This window comes from Thermobia domestica, chromosome 10 (genome assembly GCF_964235325.1).
Source record: "Thermobia domestica chromosome 10, izTheDome1.hap1.1, whole genome shotgun sequence".
Taxonomy (NCBI): domain Eukaryota; kingdom Metazoa; phylum Arthropoda; class Insecta; order Zygentoma; family Lepismatidae; genus Thermobia; species Thermobia domestica.
In genome coordinates, this window is record NC_137463.1 from 11,643,293 (window position 1) to 11,664,537 (window position 21,245).

General features: G+C 37.0%; 1 protein-coding gene across 2 annotated transcripts in view; it reads left to right on the plus strand.

Annotated features, from left to right (window-relative positions):
• The window catches only part of LOC145662287 (ubiquitin carboxyl-terminal hydrolase 35-like), a 75,312-nt gene that overhangs the window by 18,606 nt on the left and 35,461 nt on the right, over positions 1-21,245 (plus strand). Inside the window, exons 3-6 of one of the 2 annotated variants that reach the window (XM_081727695.1) lie at positions 65-339; positions 3,383-3,484; positions 14,994-15,152; positions 20,945-21,153. In XM_081727695.1, coding sequence (XP_081583821.1) covers positions 65-339; positions 3,383-3,484; positions 14,994-15,152; positions 20,945-21,153 — 745 coding nt within the window. The remainder of the gene's footprint in view (positions 1-64; positions 340-3,382; positions 3,485-14,993; positions 15,153-20,944; positions 21,154-21,245) is intronic. The other variant, XM_081727696.1, reaches the window with a different exon arrangement.

Here is a 21,245-nt window from a genome sequence, read left to right on the forward strand (position 1 = left end):
TCATTTTAATGATGTTTTTCCTTTGCTTGAGCATTATGTAATGTGATCATACTATATATTTTAGATCCGGGGAACGAGCCCTCTCCAGCGTTGACGTATGTTCTGGATCTTGTGAATCCACAGTTAATAGAGCTGGCAGTTAATGGTATAGTTGCAGATGAGTCTGTGTCGGACTCGAGTTTGACTTGTGCTCTCATCAAACTTTGCAACTTCCTGATTGTTACACCAGCTTCTTCGAAGTCCTCGCTCTCAAAATGGATTATATCTTTTATGAGAGCAATAATAAGAGAGAAGAAATCTAATATTTTGAAGAAAGTGGCTTTGACTGTTGTTGAGAAGGTATGTGTAACTATAGATTACTTAATAGTATGCATGTTTATATTTACTAAAAAGTATTTACCTGAAAAGCACCCAAAGGAGCAAAGAGAGAACAACTTAATTGTTATAACCCATAAGGCAATAACATTTTGCCGAAATGTTTACAATTAGTTAATTTTGGGTGCTTTTAGGGTAAGTACTTTTAGAATAAATATACGTAGCTATATTAAAAGCTAGTTATTTAGTCAAGTAATCTTTGCACATGTATATAAATAAGAGGGAAATCAGGTATTCCCATATGTTTAAGTATTTCAGTTTTGTACACATCTTTAGAGCTGCAAATTTTACGTTTCATAACACAGCAGACTGAGTATTACATGTATATTAATTTTTACTTTCTTTGTGTGTTTTGGTATATATGTATCTTAACACTTTTTTTGTGTGTGTGTTTTTTTTTTTCACTTTTTCATTAACTGATATTGAATTTTTATACTCGCTCGGACACGTTGGAGTGCACAAGAAACTGTGATTCTTACATTTGCATTTCAAACAAGGAACCTAGCTTCATCACAGATTTTCGCATTAACTTTAAGAAGCTTTGTGAAAAACTGATCATTTATAAAATGTGTTAGGCATATCCTAATGCTTTTTTTTTTCTTACCGTTGTAGTATGTATTAAGAGGGAAAGGTGGTAATATATAAAAAACGTGAATGGCGAATTGTTCATGATTCTCTCTTGAAGGTAATTTTGAAATCTGGCTCATGCTCTATTTCATTCAATACTGTTGTAGTACATAAATCGAAGGACTTGTAGCAAAAACAGCCTTGTCAAAACAAGATTTTTTTTTAGAAAAATGAATAATAGAAAGCTTCAATTTGTGCATAGGTATCAAAAATACGCATAAAGAAACAGATTTGCAAAGTTTCTCAAAGTGTGTACTAGAGAAAGCACTCTTTTCATTCTTCAGAGAGATTTTGTGTTTTGACAAGGGTTATTTTCCGAAAAGCTCCTCAATTGATAATAAAAATGGATATTTTTGATTAGATTATACACAGACTTAATCAGCAGGATTATGTACTTGCAGGCAGACAAGATTTTATATATATTAAACATCATCAGTTGCTAATACTGTATCTACCGTTTGTGGGAAGGTAATTCTTGAGCCACGCCGTTATTAGTTTCTCACACGACAGAATAAAATCGCTTATAATTCAGTCACTATTAGTCCTACACTAATATAAGTATACATTTTTCGAAACAGCATAAAATGACGAAAAACTTTTAGAGGAAACATTTTTCCGAATTGGATCTTGTAAGGAATCTGTGTAAAAAAAAAACTGACGTCACGCACAACCAATACTGAGTAAAAATGAAAATAACAAGAAAACCATTATATTTAACTCAAAAATCTTATTGTAGAATACAATTATTACAAGAATTAAATTGTAGAATACAATTAGACAAACAAAATGAAAACAAGTTTGATGCTCTAGCTCTAATGGTTACGGAGATATAGGGAAGAACAGAAACGGCTAAAATTTCGGCATGGTGGTTCAGTGGTAGAGTGCTTATCTCTTGTATGTAGAATCCCTGGATCGATCCCCGGCCATTTAAGTTTATGGTGGACAACATCGTGTCCGTGGGTTTTCTTGGTGTACTCTTGTTTCCTCCCTCTTTCTCATTCCACCAATTTTTCCATGATTATTCACTTGCTTTAATCATCGTCTCCCTTATACTAAAAGAGCATAATCGTCGAACGCTAAACTCAAAGACTTCATTTCACGATTTTACCTATAGTGTTCCAAAGGCTCAGGTGCACAGTTATTTTCTGTCGCAGTAAAATGTAGATTGCATTGAATCAGATTGATTTGACTTTAATATCTCCTTTCAGCACCGAGGCTATATCAGACCGGGTCTGCTATTTAAAGTGGTATCCGAAACGCTGTTTGGAGTTTTTACCCGAGGTAAATACCCGCGCTGGGAATCGAACCCGGATTCATACTCACTTGAAATATACGTGTTAATTACTCTGTCACAAAGTGGCACAGCAAAACATATAGTTGACATATTGAAATATTATCTATACAGGGTGAACATAAAGTCTCTCCCTGATTCCAAACACATTAATAACAAGAAAACAAAGAATGATAGGAGCATGCGGTCTGAAAACATGCTTGTATGATACTTCAAGATTTTGCCACAGCCTGTGCTGCCATCTACTCCAGCTGACCGCAGCGCGACAATCATTTGTTTAAAAATGGCGTCAGCACAGCAAAAAGCGAAGTGTATGTTGTGATATCATGAAACAAAATCTCCCATCACAGTTCAACGAACATTCAGGAGAGAGTATGGACAGCAGTCACCAGATGTTAAGGGCATAAAGGAATGGTATAGCAAGTTTATTGCAACAGGAAGTGTTTTAGATCGTAATAGAAGTGGTAGACTGAGTGTTAGTCCAACGAACCAACTCTTTGCATGAACCAACCATTACTGGAGACATTTTGTTAGACACCTTAACGTGCTACATAGTTTACCAATTAGAGGAACACCAATTAAGTGTAATCCTTCAATTGGACGGGGCTCCTCCACACTGGAGTACTGATGTTCATTCATTTCTCGATGAAACTTTTCCTGACCGATTGATGGAGAGAGATGGGGATGGGAAAGACAGTTTTTACGCAACACCTGTCCGTGATATTGCAACGCTCAAAAACAGGACAAGGGACACAATAGACACAGTGACTCCTGAAATGTTGAGTAATACATAGATGGAAATTGAATATTACATGGATGTCTTGAGGGCAACTAATGGAGCACATGTGGAAATTCTCTAAATCAGTTTAAAAAAAAAAAAAAAAAATAAATAAATAAATAAACTTTTTGGGTTTTCCTATTATTTGCCACAAGCCGCATGCTTCTATCATTCTTCGTTTCCTTCTTATTAATGTTTGTTATCAGAGAGAGATTTTATGTCCACCCTGTACGTTTTAAAAGAAAAACAAAATTAAATTCTGGAATTGAAACCTATTGTTTGTTGCTGATTTATATGTTTTGTTTCTCTAGCTATTTGGAGTACTTCAATTACCTATGATGCGACCATCGGTTCTACCTGTAATAGTACAAATGCTTTTGGGATTTCAACATAGTGAAATATGTTTTCATAAGGTAGGTGTGCAAAAATAATTACAATTTGGGTGGCAAGATGCATGTCCTAGGACTTGGGGCAGGATTTTTATGGTGGGTCCTTGGTTGGTTTGCTTTATGAGAATTAGGCTAGAAACCTTGCTATGCAATCTGCCTATCTTGTATGTACGTGACGTTATAGCGTCGTAAGGGCAAGTGGGAAAGTTTGTAGAATAAATAATTCGTGTGCAACAAGAAAGACAGAGAAACAATGCATTAGGAGTTGATGTGATAAAATAAGAACCATCATCCCCAAAAATAGAAAATTTTATTCTACTTTAAATTCTGATTCATGAAAACACTTTTCATAATGTTTTCGCCTCTTCATTCGAACCTTCTTCATAATGGATAAAAATAGGAAAAATTATTATAAAAGCATCAACGAAATAAAAAGGAACAGGTTCACAGGAACAGAGCAGTACAACAAACATTTTCTCGGGATTGTTACTAGTCATACATTAAACGGTAGTGCAGCATGTTGTGAAATGGACTTAAATTATGTGTTCTTTTGTTCAGAGGGAAGACTGTGAAATTCAAATCCTTAAATAAACAAATAAATAATAATAATAATAATAATAATAATAATAATAATAATATAATAAAGTGGTTCCCAACCGATGTGTCGCGGCACTGGTATGTTATGCAGTTCCATAGGATGTGTCGCGGAAGATAAAAATCACGAAATATTTAATTAGCTAGAATCAATTTTGAGATGGCCTATACCAATCAACGCCCCCACCTGCAACAACAATGCCAGTGAAAAATAGAGTCAGTGCATTATAGTAACTTCCAGACTCACACTACTATAATTTATACTATTAATAAAAGAAATCAAGGAGGTGGGCGGTCAAGAAAATTAAAATATGTCCTCAGTCTAAAGAAGGTTGGGAACACTGCAGTATTGGAACAATAACAAAAACATTTACATGAGTTTACAGCTTTCACTGCCTGAATAAAAGAACGTACAATTTGATTCCATTTCATATTTGACGTGACCGACAGTAGTCAACAAGATGTTTCCTAGGGGCCACAGTGGCTCAGTGACAGTGTGTTCACACTTCTGGTGGATGGGGATCCTGGTTCGATCCCAGCTTGCACCAAGTGAACTTTTATTGGACAAACACTGTGTACGTGTGTTTTCTCGGGGTTCTCCCGTTTCCTTTCATTTCTTCATTCCATCATTTCCTTCATTTCTCATCACCGTCTCCTTTAGCCTAGCCGGCATAAACGTGGGACGTAAAATTCAAAGATTTCATTTAATTTCATTTCAAGATGATTTCTGCACTGCTCGACCCTTGAGACTCCGTTCCTTTTTATTTCCTTGATTTTTTAAAATACTTTTTCTCCTCATTTTATCCTGCGTAAAAAAAAAAAAAAATGTCTCCAAGGAAGAGCCGAAAGTTTCAAGAAGGAGAGAAGTACAGAAAAATAACGCGTCATGTTGAGAAGCAAGATCACCTGATACTGTTACCAGGATGGAAGTTCAGACTGATGACAAGGAAGGCAACAATGGAGGAAAGTAAACTATGAAATGAATGAATGGGTAAGAGGCAGAAGGGCGAAGCAACAATATATGAAGGGAAGAGATTGTGTAATATAGGGAAAAGGGATTGGATGAAAATATATAAATTAACGAAAAATAATTAATAATAACTGAAAAATAATAAATAAGAATGGAAAATCTTTAACGTCCCACTTTTATGCCCTTTAGGCCAAGGGAGACAGATGATTAAAGCAAGTGAATGATGAAACAATTGCTGGAATGAAAATGTGGGAGGAAACGGGAGTACCCCAAGAAAACAGACGGACATCATGATGTCCATTACTTGGCCCGGGATCGAACCAGAGATCCCACGCACCAGAGGTAAGCACTCTACCACTGAGCCACTGTGCCCCATGAAGAAGAATGGGAGATAATGTAGAATGAAAAGTATATAGGGGGAGAAGAGTTTAAAAATGAAAACATAAATGGAAAATAATAAATTAATACAGTGATTCCACTCAGGTGTGTTGCACAGTCCCATGGAGTATGCCGCGAAATTTTATAATTTAAAAATAAACGTTTTGAAAAGCATGAAGCCTATAAGTGTAAATTGTGTACGAGACATTTTATTCTTTACAATAAAGCCTTCAACACTAAGTTGAAATCAATTTTGAGGTTCTTGAGTTATATATATATATACAGGGTTTGTCCGGAAAGTAATAGGACTGAGTCGATTTAAAAAAAAAAAATATTGAGCAAATCGTTACAATTCTTTAAAAACTTTCAAAATAGGCTCCTTCTGCGTCGATGCAGCGCTGCCAGTGCGATTTCCAAGCATTGAAGGTGTCACGGAAGTCATTCTCCGGAATAGCCTTGAGAGCCGCGGTGCAAGCTTCTTGGATCCCCTCTGTCTCAAAATGCTTGCCTTTCATCGGGTGTTTCAGGCGAGGAAACAAAAAGAAGTCCGGGGGGGCACATCTGGGCTGTAGGGCGGCTGCGGAAGCGTTGGGATGCCGGCCTTGGACAAGAAAGGCGGTGTGAGCCGGGGCGATGTCGTGGTGCAGCTTCCAGTCGGCTCCGATGTCAGGTCGGACCCGATTGAACCTTCGTTTGAGTCTCGAGCACTTCCACGTAAAACTTGGCGTTGACGGTTTGTCCAGGAGGAACAAATTCATGGCGGACGATGCCTTTGATGTCAAAAAAGACAATGAGCATCGTTTTCACTTTGGATTTGCTCATTCTTCCCTTTTTTGGGCGAGGAGACGCCGGCGTGTGCCACTAGGAAGATTGCCTCTTTGTCTCGGGATCATACTCAAAGATCCATGATTCGTCACCTGTGATTACGTTATTCAAAAATTGGGGGTCACTTTCATACATGCTCAAATTTTCTTGGCACAATTCCACTTGCCGCAATTTCTGGTCGTCAGTGAGCACTTTTGGGACAATCTTCGCGCACACCTTGCGCATGTTCAAATGCTCCGTCACAATTTCATGAACAACAGTTTTTGGTAAATTTAACATCTGGGCAGTTAAACGAATACTTAGTCGACGGTCTGAGTTGAAAACTTCGCGCACACGAGTCACATTGTCGGTGTTTGTCGAAGTCGAAGGTATTCCAGCACGGTCTTCATCGGCGACCTCTTCCCGGCCCTCCGAAAACGCCTTGTGCCACCGAAACACACCACTTCTTGCTAAAGCATCATCTGGGTAAGCCTGCTTGATCATATCAAACGTCTCTGTCGCAGATTTACCGAGTTTAACACAGAATTTAATCGCGTACCTCTGCTCTAACGAACGCTGCATTTTCGGCTTGCACCACTCACAGAAACACGTCGCGCGAAAAAGCCTGTCCTGACTCTCCGTGTGCTCGGAGACAACTGATCAGCCGCTCGTTCGTTAGCTAGGAACGCCCTTTACCGGATCCAGTCGGTGCGCGCACGCTCCGAAGTACAGTCATGGCGGAATAAAATCAGTCCTATTACTTATATATATATATATATATATATATATATATATATCGGAAGTTGTTAAAATAACGTTAGTCGCTATTTTAACGACCACCACTTTTACTGCTTTTTAAGAAGCTGTATGGATAGGGATCATTTAGTGAAAAAATGAGTTTTTCTCATTCATAAATGTTGGCTTTTAGTGTTGTTTCAACTCTAAATAATAGTCGTATCCATACAGATCCCAGGGCTCACAGCGAGTCACTTTTTTTAAACTAAAAGTTACTTTTTTTTTTTTTTTCAAATTTGTCACTAAAAGTTACTTTTTTGGGAGGTAAAGTGACTTTTTCGTGTGATTTATGTTTTGCATTGTCAGTTTTCTAAGAAAAATATAAAAATAAATGGAAAAAGGCAGAAACTTGTTACACATTACTCTTGTGAAAGCTTCAATCCTTGCTGTCACATGTGAAATAGTCAGCTTTATTCTCACTTCAGCTTTTATTTTTTCTAAAACACAGTGGATGCTTAAGCTCTCAAGGTGAGGTTGAGAACCTTTCTGTGTCTATTCTTTCTTCTATCATAATAGTCTTTAGTTTTCTCTCGTAATAGTTAACGCTCCGCTCAACGTTGTGTGTTTGTGTGGTTCATCATGTTCGTCTTGGGTTATGCTTCTTGTATGTTCTTCTTAAGAATAGGTGATGAATTTGATTATTTCATGGCTTTGAGAACTCTAAATGCTAAGTTAAATATAATGTCTGGGATGAAGACATTCGGAAATAGGCCAGAACTGGTTCTGCTTACTCAGAAGCTTCTTACATCTGCTAACTCTGCTTACCGTAACTACAAAGCATACTTTGTAAACCTAGGAAAGGAGGAAGCTCAAAGAAGAAAAGATGAAACAAGACAACAAACAAAGAGAGAGGTGATGGAGAAATTGACAAAGGAAAAAGGGGCATGATAAGATTTTGGTCACTTTTTCGTGTGCTTTTGTCAATTTTCAACTATTTACAATGGACCAGACCGCTATGAGCCCTGAGATTCCAGAAAGCAGATGCAATGGAAATCTTTGAAATATTGACTGACATTGTTTTAACAAATATCTGATTTAAACTACTCGCTGAGCAAATCAGTACGTTCATTGTAAAAATTATTAACGTGTATAGTAATCTTTATTATGAACTAAGTTTGAGGATATTAATTTTATTTTATGCATTGCACTTTAAGAAGTGCATTTCGTTTCATTTCTGCATTTTCTTTCGTTTGACATTTCAATGCACTCTTCGTTATTGTTTTAATGTAGTACGTTTGAACCTCACCCGTGAGAACTATTCTGATAACGTATTCTCACATACCTTTCTTACACGTCATTTTAATGCTGCAGCCAATGAGAGTACATGTGCAGAAGAAATGAATAAACATTCGTATGTTATGGGGGGTTTGAGACTTCATTGTACGCCTACGTTCTAGATCTATGGGCGGGGCTTCGTGAGAGAAATGAGAAGAGCGATACTTTATTCGGAAAGAGGGCAGCGTAACGTCTAGACCTGTGAGTGATAATTGTTAAATTTTGTCAGTTTTTTCTTTCATTCATTTTTTCTTTTACCTTTGTGTGGTTATGTAGAAGGTAGGAATATGAATAATACAAGTATAAGAAGTTAGATCATGTGTGTATTTGATTCAGGATTTTTCCTCTATGCTTGTTATGTGCATAGTTCGTCGTAGTACGTTTTATCTATAATTCCTTAATCCGTAACTTCTGATATAGTGATTTATTGCGGTTGTTAGTGGTGTTTGGAACAAAATTTCGTTTTGTTTGAATCAGATCACATTTTGTGGGAAAACAGCATTTGTGTACAGACAACTTCGTATGCATTCAAGTTGACATTAGATAAGCTGTCAATGCACAGGTGTTGAACTTTTTTGCCATCCGCAGTAATTATTACGTGTAATAGTTTCAACTATCCACTTGGTTTCTTCAGATAGTAACCTTTATAGTTATCCTTTATTTACATAAAATCATACTTTTAAAATTAGTTTTATCTGAACCTTTAGGCAACCAAAATCATGTTCAAGATAGCAATCATACGTCAGAAGTGTTACGCTTTCTGTGTGCTATTCGGTTGTTCTACTAATAATATTGTACATTTTCCCCCTGGTAATTCACTTTATTCCCTTCGTTGAAAACGTAGGGTATATATAAAGAGCAGGCAGAAACGCACTTGAACCAAAAAATTTTTGCGCCCCCTTTAGACGCAAGAAATTTTTGCTCCCTTTCTTCCTAGTACTTGTTCGTGTTCAGTACATCTAAAAAAAAAATATGGCCGCGTCTGGTTACATTGAGCCACCAGCTACGGGGCCGAGCGGTCAGAACCTAATGCCTGGATGACGTTGGTTTATTGCAGTAGTGTCATCTCCTTCTAGCGCCAGTAGCATCGTAACGAGAAATTCAGTAGAGATCTCTTGCACATTTCGCTCTTCCGTGGACAGCCTTTTTCTTTCGCACACCGTTCTTCAGAAATTATATTTCTGGGCTTTCAGCATTTATGGCCACGTATGAGAGATGGCGTTCCTCGGCACTCACACTATCCAAGGAAAAGGAAGCAGCCTGGGATCTATATGTTAGGAACCATCCCGGCATTGGTGTGAATGAGGAAAAACCAGGAAAACTTCAGTAAGGGTGGTTGACCTGAAAAAGTTCTTACATTTTTTGACCGAGTATTCCCACCGGGAATCGAACCTGCGCACCTTCGTCAGTCTTGATTTTTTTTTTTAGTATGGCGCCGTCTTCTTATCTGTTTCTGAGGGACATGTACTCAGCATCAGTAATGACTAATGGGAATCGTAAAGAAGAGCTAAGAGTATCGCTAATATAGAAGGCTGGATAGTAAGTGTTTCAAGGATGTAAATAACATACAAGAATGGCAGCTACAACATTTGAATGAAGCAAACACTTGTTATTACTATTCTGTGTCACAGTTTCGGCTGTTAACATCTAAACAAGGCAAACGTTTGTTACTACTCTTTGTCACAGATTCAGTTATTAACATCTGAACAAACCAAACATTTGTTACTACCCTGTGTCACAGATTCGGCTATAACATCTGAACAAACCAAACATTTGTTACTACTCTGTGTCCCAAATTCGGCTATTAACATCTGAACAAAGCAAACATTTATTACTACTCTGTCTCACAGATTCGGTTAACATCTGAACAAAGCAAACATTTGTTACTACTCTGTGCCACAGGTTCGGCTATTAACATCTGAACAAACCAAACATTTGTTACTACTCTGCGTCACAAATTCGGCTATTAACATCTGAACAAAGCAAACATTTATTACTACTCTGTCTCACAGATTCGGTTAACATCTGAACAAAGCAAACATTTGTTACTACTCTGTGTCACAGATTCAGTTACTAACATTTGAACAAAACAAACATTTGTTACTACTCTGTGTCACAGATTCAGTTATTAACATCTGAACAAAGCAAACATTTGTTACTACTCTGTGCCACAGGTTCGGCTATTAACATCTGAACAAACCAAACATTTGTTACTACTCTGTGTCACAAATTCGGCTACTAACATCTGAACAAAGCAAACATTTGTTACTACTCTGTGTCACAGATTCAGTTATTAACATCTGAACAAACCAAACATTTGTTACTACTCTGTGTCACAAATTCGGCTATTAACATCTGAACAAAGCAAACATTTGTTACTACTCTGTGTCACAAATTCGGATATTAACATCTGAACAAAGCAAACATTTGTTACTACTCTGTGTCACAGATTCAGTTATTAACATCTGAACAAACCAAACATTTGTTACTACTCTGTGTCACAGATTCGGTTAACATCTGAACAAAGCAAACATTTGTTACTACTCTGTGCCACAGGTTCGGCTATTAACATCTGAACAAACCAAACATTTGTTACTACTCTGCGTCACAAATTCGGCTATTAACATCTGAACAAAGCAATCATTTGTTACTACTTTGTGTCACAGATTCAGTTATTAACATCTGAACAAAGCAAACATTTGTTACTTTTTTGTCTCACAGATTCGATTATTAACATCTGAATAAAGCAAACATTTGTTATTACAAATCTGTCAGAGTTTCGGCTATATATAATTGCCTTCTATCAGAAAATACATAAGAATAAAGAGAGAGTGAGACCGATTATGGTCTGTAGAAAGAATATCTTTGAACCTTTGGAAGAAGAAATAAAAGTACAAGAAAGTAATAGAGTAACGAATACAGTAAAAGACGTGGGAATGCTAGATCAAGTAGGAATAAGAAAGAGGAATCCGTTGATGTTTAGTGTAGATGTTAAAGCGATGTCTCCAGGCATAAGGGATTATATTTTGAAGAATGATAGAAGAAATGAAGGAAGAACAGTGGAAGAAAGACTGAAAAATGATAGTATGTAACCAATAGGGAGAAGTTGGTAAGGGTAAAAGAAGGCTTGAGTATAGGATCAAGATTAAGCCCGGTACTGTCCCAGATCGTAATGAACAAATAGAAACAGTAAATGAACAAAAATTAGGAATGATCCAAAAAATGGATCAAAAGATTGCAATCTTGGCCAAGAATTTTAGGAATGATAAATAATAAAAAAAAAACCTCGAAAGATTGCGATCTTGGCCAATAATTAGTTTTTGGATCAAGGGACAAAATTTTTGAACGGTCTAGTTTTCGTATTTTCTAGTTTCCCCTATAGCCCCCCTGGATCCGCCACTATATATATATATATATATATAATATCAAATTTAGTCCTGCAACTTGGGGGAAGGAGGAGATTAGGGTGATCCATACCATAAGTGGTTAGCGAATTCTTTCACAACACAGTTACTAATTTCTGGGTCTACTTCCTTGTATTCGATTAATTTCTGTAAAAACTTGTAATCGTGATACGGAGCTTTCACAGCAATGGTGCAAGGAACCAAGCTTGTAAATGCACGGACAAGGAAAATGCATAGTCTCTTGATTAAATTCTTTTCTTTTATCGTTAGTTCATATTGATCTTGAAATAAATATATTTTAAACGTATATATAGCCTTTGCCATCCATCGAGTATGACTCACAGTTCCGGGAATGCGAAATGAAACTCCTTGTGGAAGGGTGCCGCTTAGGAAGATCATAGCCAATTCTAATAATTCGCGATAGTCATCTCTATGATGTTTCTGGTGTATCTGTTGTATAAATTCCAGCACAGTGACACGGACATCTTCCGGAACATCATCTATCCCAGTTCGGTAATTGCTTTTGTCGATAGACGACCAGGATTGCCTAAATCTTTTAAACAAAAATACATCAGGCCCGGAAGTTGTACTTTGAATTCCGTCATTAATGTGAAAATTACTTTGAAGAACTAATTCGAATATGTGATATCGGCATGGTGGGTACAGTAAATCACGATCAAACTTCTTTTCAAGGCTTGTAGAAGCACCATTTATTCTGCCCGTCTTTCTTGCAGTTGTATCGAAGCATAACGCTTGTATTCTGTCTTCTATGTCCCATTTCTCGACTGCTTCGTAAACAGCTGTAGCTTGTACTTCTCCTGTTGATTATGGTATTTGAGAGATGCCTAATAATTGTTCTTTGCCGTTAAGAGTTACAAATATCGCTAGTCTGTCAACCTTCTCTATGCTACTTGCAGCTGGAATTATCAACATCAAATGTCCCTTTAATTTGTGCTGGCCTTTTCTCCCGCATTTCTTTCCTGCGAAGCCGAATGGAAAAGCGGTTAGTAATTAAGCTTTCAATGTTACGGTGAAAAGCTTCTGCTGCAGCCACTAAAAAGATTAACTACATTGCGGTCGCTGATTTTGCATCTGTCTAATGCCTTCGCATAGGCATGGAGTTAAAATGTGTAGAGTACCTTCTGTACCCGAGGTACTTGGTTTACTTACCAATATTGGAACACTTAAGCACGATTAGGTATCTGGAGTGGAATCATAGGAATTGGAATCTATATCTTCAGTATCACTGCCAGACAACGTTCTTAACGAAACCACGACTTTTCCTACCATCTCTTCGTGAGTTCTTTTTCTTCTTTCTGCCTCTCTTTGCGTTTCTGTTTTCTTTCTTCGGTTACTTTGAATTTATGATCAATACCAGCCATAGAATCTTGTCGTCCTTTCATATGTTGCATTACTAAAAATTGCTTATCCTCTTTGTTCACCATCATATCTAACGCATTTTCATGGACAATCTCAAACAAATCATCTAGTTGAGAAATAAATGTCGCTCGTTTACTTTCTTCCACATTTTCCAATTTTTCTGTGCAACCTTTTCCAGTTTTTCTATGCAACCTTTTCTGTAAATCTTACCATTCCTTGTATAGTAGTATAACATTTTCAATGCAATGATCACTTCATTTTGTAGGAACTCGTGCTTTTTCCCAAAACACAAGAACTTCCTTCACAACTAAAGTAGCACTTTTGGTAATAGTCAATTTAACTACACGCACATTGAAAAAGAAAACACTGAGCACTTGTCGTTTTGAAGGCAGTTTCGCACCTACAATTTGGTTCGTAATGTGTCCAGTGAGGTTGCATTCGTAGTCTTTGCGTAAACAGCGCGAAGCTGACTCCGGAAATAATGCCATTGCATCACACGAATTACTTCCACTTCGTAAACTAATGACCAACTCCACAAGACTGTATGCGAGATACTAAAATTAACAATCACACTGGAACACAGCCGTACTTACTCGAAGCCTTCAGACAAACTGACTGAGCGGTGTTATCGTTTCAGTGTTGCCAGATATGCATGTTATCAGACCCTTTTCTATGAGATAAAGGAACGTTTGGAATATATTTTTTCATTGATGAATTGGAACTTAGTTAAGGATTTAAATGGATTGGTAACGAATCATATTTACTTATTCTTAATTACACTAAACAGAGAAACGAATATTTATCTCTCTTCAGTAGTTTAATTCAAACAAGGAAATTCTATTCAACAAACTTACAAATCTTCCGTGTGTACAGATATAACAACAGAACATTAAATTTTATTACATCGAAACATTTATGTTCCAAACATGTTAATTATTACGATCAGAGATAAGTTCAAAATAAAGGCAGATATGTGTTTATGGCGAAAAACTACTCCAAAAGGATATGTCACACGACCCCATTTCTATTTAAAATTTTGGGTCGGAATACAAGATGACGAACTTCAAGATGGCCACCATCCTGCCACTACTCAATTTCAGGTGTGACCCTACCTTGATTACCCCTATCCAAGATATGGTTCCTTTCCCTTCAGCCGTTTGCAAGTTACAAGGGCCTGTTCCAAACTTTTGCCATATAGTATATATTGTAAATGCATTCAAAAGTTTAGGTCGCTTGGGGGCCGGTTGAATACTCATCAATTGAGCCAATTTTTTTTATGGGTTCATTTGGTCCGATATGAAACCAATTTAAGGTTTGGGAGCAAAGAAATTCGGAAATCGAAAATTAAGGACCACCCTAGAGGAGATACATAGAAATTATCGAAAATGACCAATATTAAATATCAGTGTCGAATCTATAGTTTTCGGGATCGTTGAGATGAACAGTGACACTTCCGATGCCGTTTAAATCCATATTCAGCAATGCGACTTGGGGCAGGGGGAGATTTATAAAAAAAATGATCAAAAATAACCAATATCAGCGTTGAATTCATAGTTTTCCGGGTCGCTGAGATGAAAAGTGACACGCGCAGTGCTCAACATTGGGGAAGGGAAGATATAAAAATCATTGACAATGACCGATTAGTTCCGGATCTATAGTTTTCAGGGTCGCTGAGATGAACAGTGACAGTGTTGATGCCGTTTAAATCCAAATTCAGCCACGCAACGTGGGGGAGATATATATATAGAGAAAAACGAACGAAAATGACAGATATCAGAGAGTGTTTTAGTAACAGTAAAAATTGGCTGACTAACGAAACTTTTCTTTTTTTATCAAATTTGACCCAGGGAAGCGGGTAATTGATGCTAATATATATATATAGTCTCGTTTTCTGTTTTATTTTTTAATGTTACTTTTTCTTTTTTTTTAACAGGTTGTAGGTAAAATTCCATCCATAATCCAGAGTCTACAACGTGAAAACACTGAATCCAGCGCTGAGTGTCTGAAATTGATTGTGGATCTTTCGCACACCCTTATGTATACATTTCCTGGATATCCTACTCTATACGAACCCTTGCAAGCTGCTTTGAAGGTTAGTAAAATTTAAGATTTTAAAAAGACAAAGAGTTGGACGTATGTAAACACATGATGATGTCTTCAGTTATCTCGGAAACCAGTAGCGTACTCAAAATTTCGATTTGTATTTATATGTTAATGTAGTAAGTATTTATTTTTGCATAATATATCTTTCAAGGGGGAGGAGTTAAAATCTGGAGGTCCGTTTTAACAACACTTGGACACAATTATACAGAAGATCTGAACATGGTTTCCGGTGAGTTTATGTAAGATTTAAACATGCTTTAATCGTAAGAGTAACTGAAAATTCTTATAGATTAGAAAGCCAAAAGACACGAAAGCTGTTAACGGTTTCGAGGCACTACTCACGCTTCCTGAATGGATTTTGTTGCTACATAAAAGCCATAATGTATGAAATTCTCTGCTTGTTCATCCTATAGAATATAAGTAATAGGATAAGTTTTGATATCCGTAACAAGAGTTTTTTCACTTCCTAATTTATGAGTAATGAAACATCCTTGGGGAGTACTTCTATGTATGAGGATAAGTATAAGGAGGGATCAAATAAAACCCATTCGTAGCTTATATATCCTCCATCAGTAGATGTATTGATACAAAACGCGTACAGGAGAAACATGCATACATGGGACTGTGCATAGTATTTGCAGTTCAAAAGTAATCCCTATAGGCGTTCAGACACTTGTTTCACTGTATCATTAGCCGACGAATGCCGTCCAGGTAGATGTCAGTCGGTTGTTGGGCGAAGTACTCACTGTCTGCATTCTGAATCGCAGCAGCACTGTGAAACCAACGACCTTTTAGTGCCTTCTTCAGTGGACTGAACACATGAAACTCGCCGGATCTGTGAGTGACGCAGCATCTTACAGTGGTACCTTTGGAACAAGTCATCAGGACAGACATCACTTGACGACAGCATTCCAGGTCGTTTGCCTTTGATGGCCTCTCGAAGACGGGTCAACGTAGCACAGTAACATGTGGCTTTGATGGACTTCCATGATGGCTTGAAATCGACCAGTCATAGTTCTCTGCAGTGAAAAAGCACCGACACCATGACTTTGTCAGCTGACACCTTGAACTTAAACTTCATGGGGCGTCGTGACGACCAGTTCTTCTACTGCATATTGGCGTTGGAACTCTGTTCAAAGTTATTTCATTATAATTTATGTGTCGCCCACTGTGCACCCCAGGTACTTAACTATTGCTTGTGTTCAATAGCATATATTCAGTTTCGTGATTATCGCTCGAATACCGTACGTCTATTGTTGCGACCACCGCAGTATTGTGATTTGTGGCAGCAACATGCACCGCCGGGACGGGGAAGAGCGCTTGCTGTTGGGTGAAAAACATTTGTGCCAATCCACGACAATCGTCTTAGATACATGGACGCCCTTCATCCGACGGGATATCTCTGCATTCAGAAATTGGATAACTGCTCGCTAGTCCAACTTGGACGGATTTGAGATAGTGAATGCCATGGTTCAAATCTTATTCCTGCAAAGACAGGAAATGTTTCACAGTGATTACTACGCTATTGCCACTACAACAATACAGTGCTATGTCATCAACTGTCTGGACCAGAGGTGCCGAATGTTTAATTTGATCACCTCTTACAATAAACACTCAACTGACGATCTAGTACTAACATTCAGTTAACGCCCTTGAGCTGTGAATCGTTAAAAACTTTTATTTTTCTGTTAATAGATGTGCATTCTATTGTATCATTTAGTAATTATGATTTAATCCTGGATATGTAGCAACTACTAGATGTCTAAGAAGTCTAAAACACATTATATTAAATTTGTTGAGCTATATAATTGTAAGATGGAAGGCCGCATAAATATTCGAAATTATTAGTCTTTCTTCTTCCGTTCAGTTAATTTTTATGTTAGTTCATTTCTAAAGTCTTGATTTTTCAACCTAAAAATGTTAGAGAAAATTCAGGATTTATTATCTTAATTGTGAAAGAAAAATTATGAACTTTAAAAAAGTATTTAAAAAAAGAAGAAGGAAGTTTGTAAATGAAATGGAATTTTCAGTTTGACGTCTTTTAGGCTAAAGGTGACGGATGATTAATGAAAATGAATTATTGTGAAATAATTGAATGGAATGAGCGTCTGTGAGGAAACGAGAAAGCCCAAGAACATCACAAACACGCGTTGCCCGGAATAGAACCACGAACAGGAAATGTCCACGAGAGTGAATCAATAAATAAGTATTTTTCTTTCACTCGTTATTATACTGATCTTTGAGAGAGAAGTACCTTGACATTTGCACTGCAGTCGGCAGCTATTTAATCAAGTGTACCTCTTGTGGTAGAACCATGAACTACTGATCAAAGATGGTACGTGTTGGAGTCGTCTACTTGTGAAGAGCAGAGAGGTGTAGTTAGTGTTTTGTGGGCACAAGGTCAAAACCGGAGTGAAATTCACAGAGCAGTGGTTTTTATGTATGGGGAAGACTGTATGAATCATAGCAACATCTTCAATTGGTGCAAGTTTTTTGAAAAGTCATGTGAACCTTGCGGATTTGTGACGTTCCGAGCATCCAATAATAGCATCAAGCGAGAAGAATTTCACGGCCATTGAAGAGGCTATTCGTAATGACTAGCGAATCCATTTTCGAACATTTTCCAAGATATTCCACATTTCGTACGGTACAGTGTATGATGTGTGATGCATGATAAATAGAATTTCGTAAAGTGGATGCCAGAGAGTCTCAGAAACGACCAACAGGGGAAACGAATGATGACATGTCTGGACCACCTGGCATGGTATACTGAAGAAAGACAGGCTTCTGTGAGGAAGGTGTCGTTACAGGTCACGAGTTTTGGGTGCACCACTACGCACCTGAAACAAAGAGGCATGCATGGAATGGAAACATACGAATACCCCATTGAAGATGAAATTCATGATGACTCAATTTGCGTGAACGGTAGTAGTGACTATTCTGTGATATGCATTGTTTTCTACTGTTGGATGGTGGACCACTATGAATGGCGAATCGTGTGAAATATTGGTAAAGTTGTTGTTGTGCGATTTGTCACAAATACCCGTACGTTATTACTGGAAATGTGAAACTCCTCCGAGAAATGTGAGTGGAAAATGCTCGAACACGCGCCGTACAGTTCTGATTTGGTATCTTCAGACTATCATCCTTTTGACCTGATGAAGAAATTCTTGGCCGACCAACACTGCAACTCCGATGATGAAGTGAAATCGGTTGTGCACAACTTGGTTACATTACTTTAAAGATAAACTTCTTTGAACAAAGTATTTTGAAACGGGCCACAATGGGAGAAATGTGTTGAGAGGTTTGGCAGCTGTGTTCAGAAGTAGCTTTAATACGAACTTCTACTTTCTGTATTTTTTTGGTGTAATGTGTATTACACTTTTTTGTATATAAGTTGCTGTGAGTTTTGTATATAGTTACTGATCCATCCTTGTAATATAATTTTGTGAATACAATGGAAGATGTATTTATCCAAAGTGAAACATGAAATTGTAGGAACCTTGTTCAGTTTATTGGTTTAAAAGTAAAATGTAAAAAGATTGGGATCCGTCTATTGAAGCTTCCAAACATTATCTCACTAGCTGCTGAGAAGGCATTATCTTCTGAGTCCCGCATATCTCTGATAGGAATGAAATACTCATCCCCCCGAAAAAAATCAGGGGAGTGCAAGACCCCTAGTAAGTAATGACTCAAAAAGAAGTAAAATATGGTGTAACTATGACGAAGTATGACCAAAAACTTAAAAAGGAAAATAATGTTACGTTATGACAAATGTGTCTTACTTAAACTAAAATAGGGTAAAATAATCTCATTTTAAGCTTATAATGTAAGAAAAGGAAGCAAAAATTTGTGGTAAATATTCGGGTGCTGTTTATTATTGATATGGAAAAATATTATTCCAGTTTGATTTTTTTTAATGGAACTTAGAACAAAAGTGCGTTCCCAGTGTCAAGTTGCATTTATATTAGAGTTTCAAGTAGTCTTACTAAAACAAAAAGGATTTTGAAAGTAGAAGGTACAAGGAAACTCCTCTAACTTTTGCACTTAATAATAATAATAATAATAATAATAATAATAATAATAATAATAATAATAATAATAATAATAATAATAATAATAATAATATAATAATAATAAAAATCCCGTATTTATTTCTATTTATTAAAAGCATTTGTAACCTGGACACACCTGTATCTTGCATCTTGGACACAAATTTGAAAGAAAGTTGGACACTTAAAAGCGACACCACAAAGGTCAAGAAGAGTGAATCACCCATTGACTACAAGTTATGCTCTAATGATTCGCGAGATAAGATTCTTCATCTTTCTTTTTAAAGTTTTACTTCCCACGGTTATGCCGGCTAGGCTAAAGGAGACAATGATAATGAGAAATGAATGAAATGGTGGAATGAAGAAAATGGTAGGAAACGGAAGGACCTCGAGAAAACCCACGCATACGGTAGTTGTCCACCACAAAACTCACTTGGCGCAAGCTGGGATCGAACCAAAGACCTCATGCACCAGAGGTGAACGCTCTGCCACTGAGCCACCGCGGCCTCACGAAAGAAAATTGTTGGAATTTCGAGAAGAGGTGATAGGTGAAGGAGCAGATTGCTTATTTGCATGAGAAAATAATAATGAAACCCCATGAAACGGGGTTGACAGAGTGGTCAGCAAAACATTCCTCATTCTGTACATACTGAGAATTAAAAGTTGGTTGTTACAGTATTGCAAGTGTTACGGTCAGCGTCAGGAGAATCTTGTAATTGTGAAAATGAATAAGCAAATGCTGAACGAACTGACATTGGAAGAAAAGAAACAGGCAATCGATCGCTTGAATGCGAATGACAGCTGTAAGAAACTAGCAGATGAATTTCGTGTTTCAAAATCGACAATATCGAATATTAACAGCAACATGATATGGAAGATCTATTCTGCACATAATATAGTGTATTGATGGCATACAGTAGTGTAGTATTGTTTATTCCGTGAAATGGCTGTGGTTCAAACATTCCCCCTTTATCTTGGGCAGCGCTTTAAGGGCCTTCACTACATCGAAATTAAACTACCGCTAATTTCAGAGTTTTTCTGTAATATCTTCAAAACAAATAAAAATATTCTTAAAGCAATAGCAGATAGATGTGATGATAACGGTATCACATGCAAAATCGTATTGTCTAGTTCACTACGTTTCTGCTTTTCGAATACTTTTATTATCATCAAAACAAATAAAAATATTCGAAAAGCAATAGCAGATAGATGTGATGATAACGGTATCACATGCAAAATCGTATTGTCTAGTTCACTACGTGTCTGCTTTTCGAATATTTTTATTTGTTTTGAAGATATTACAGAAAAACTCTAAAATTAGCTGTAATTTAATTTCGCTGTAGTAAAGACCTTTAACTTGGACAGTTTTTGAAGGAACCGCAGGTGTCTAACTTACAGGAGTTTCATTGTAATTGAATTGTTCTTTAGAAAGAATGATGTTATGGGCGTAATGAAAATATTGTGAATTTTATTTAAGTGGTAACACATGGAAGGATATATTTCATCATAAAATGTGATTCCTTTCTCAGGTGAGTGGTTGCACCAACTTCAGACTTCCACCAGTGATAGGGTGGTGTCCACTTCTACAGATGATAGATCGATCTCCTTTAGCCTAAAGGGCATAAATTGTAGGACGTTAAACTGAAAGATTGCATTTTTTTTTTTTTTTTTTAATATATACAGGTGATAGGTAAGGGAATATGTAAGGTATCTTTTGTTTCTCTTTTAGGACTTTCCACGTCCATCAGACAACGAAATTCAACAATGGTTATCAGCGACGAAGTGGAGCGACTCGAATATTGAAGAGCCACTGGAAACGAAACTTGTAGATGAGACATCAACTTGGATACGATCGCAGACAGGTCATGTTGGACTACATAACCTTGGCAATACTTGTTATATGAATAGTATTTTGCAAGCGCTGTTCATGACACCAAAGTAAGTGAAAGCTTTAGTATTCATATACAGTGATTTAGGATTGTGATCTATTTAAGGCTATAATGGATTGAATAATCATTGATACACAGTAT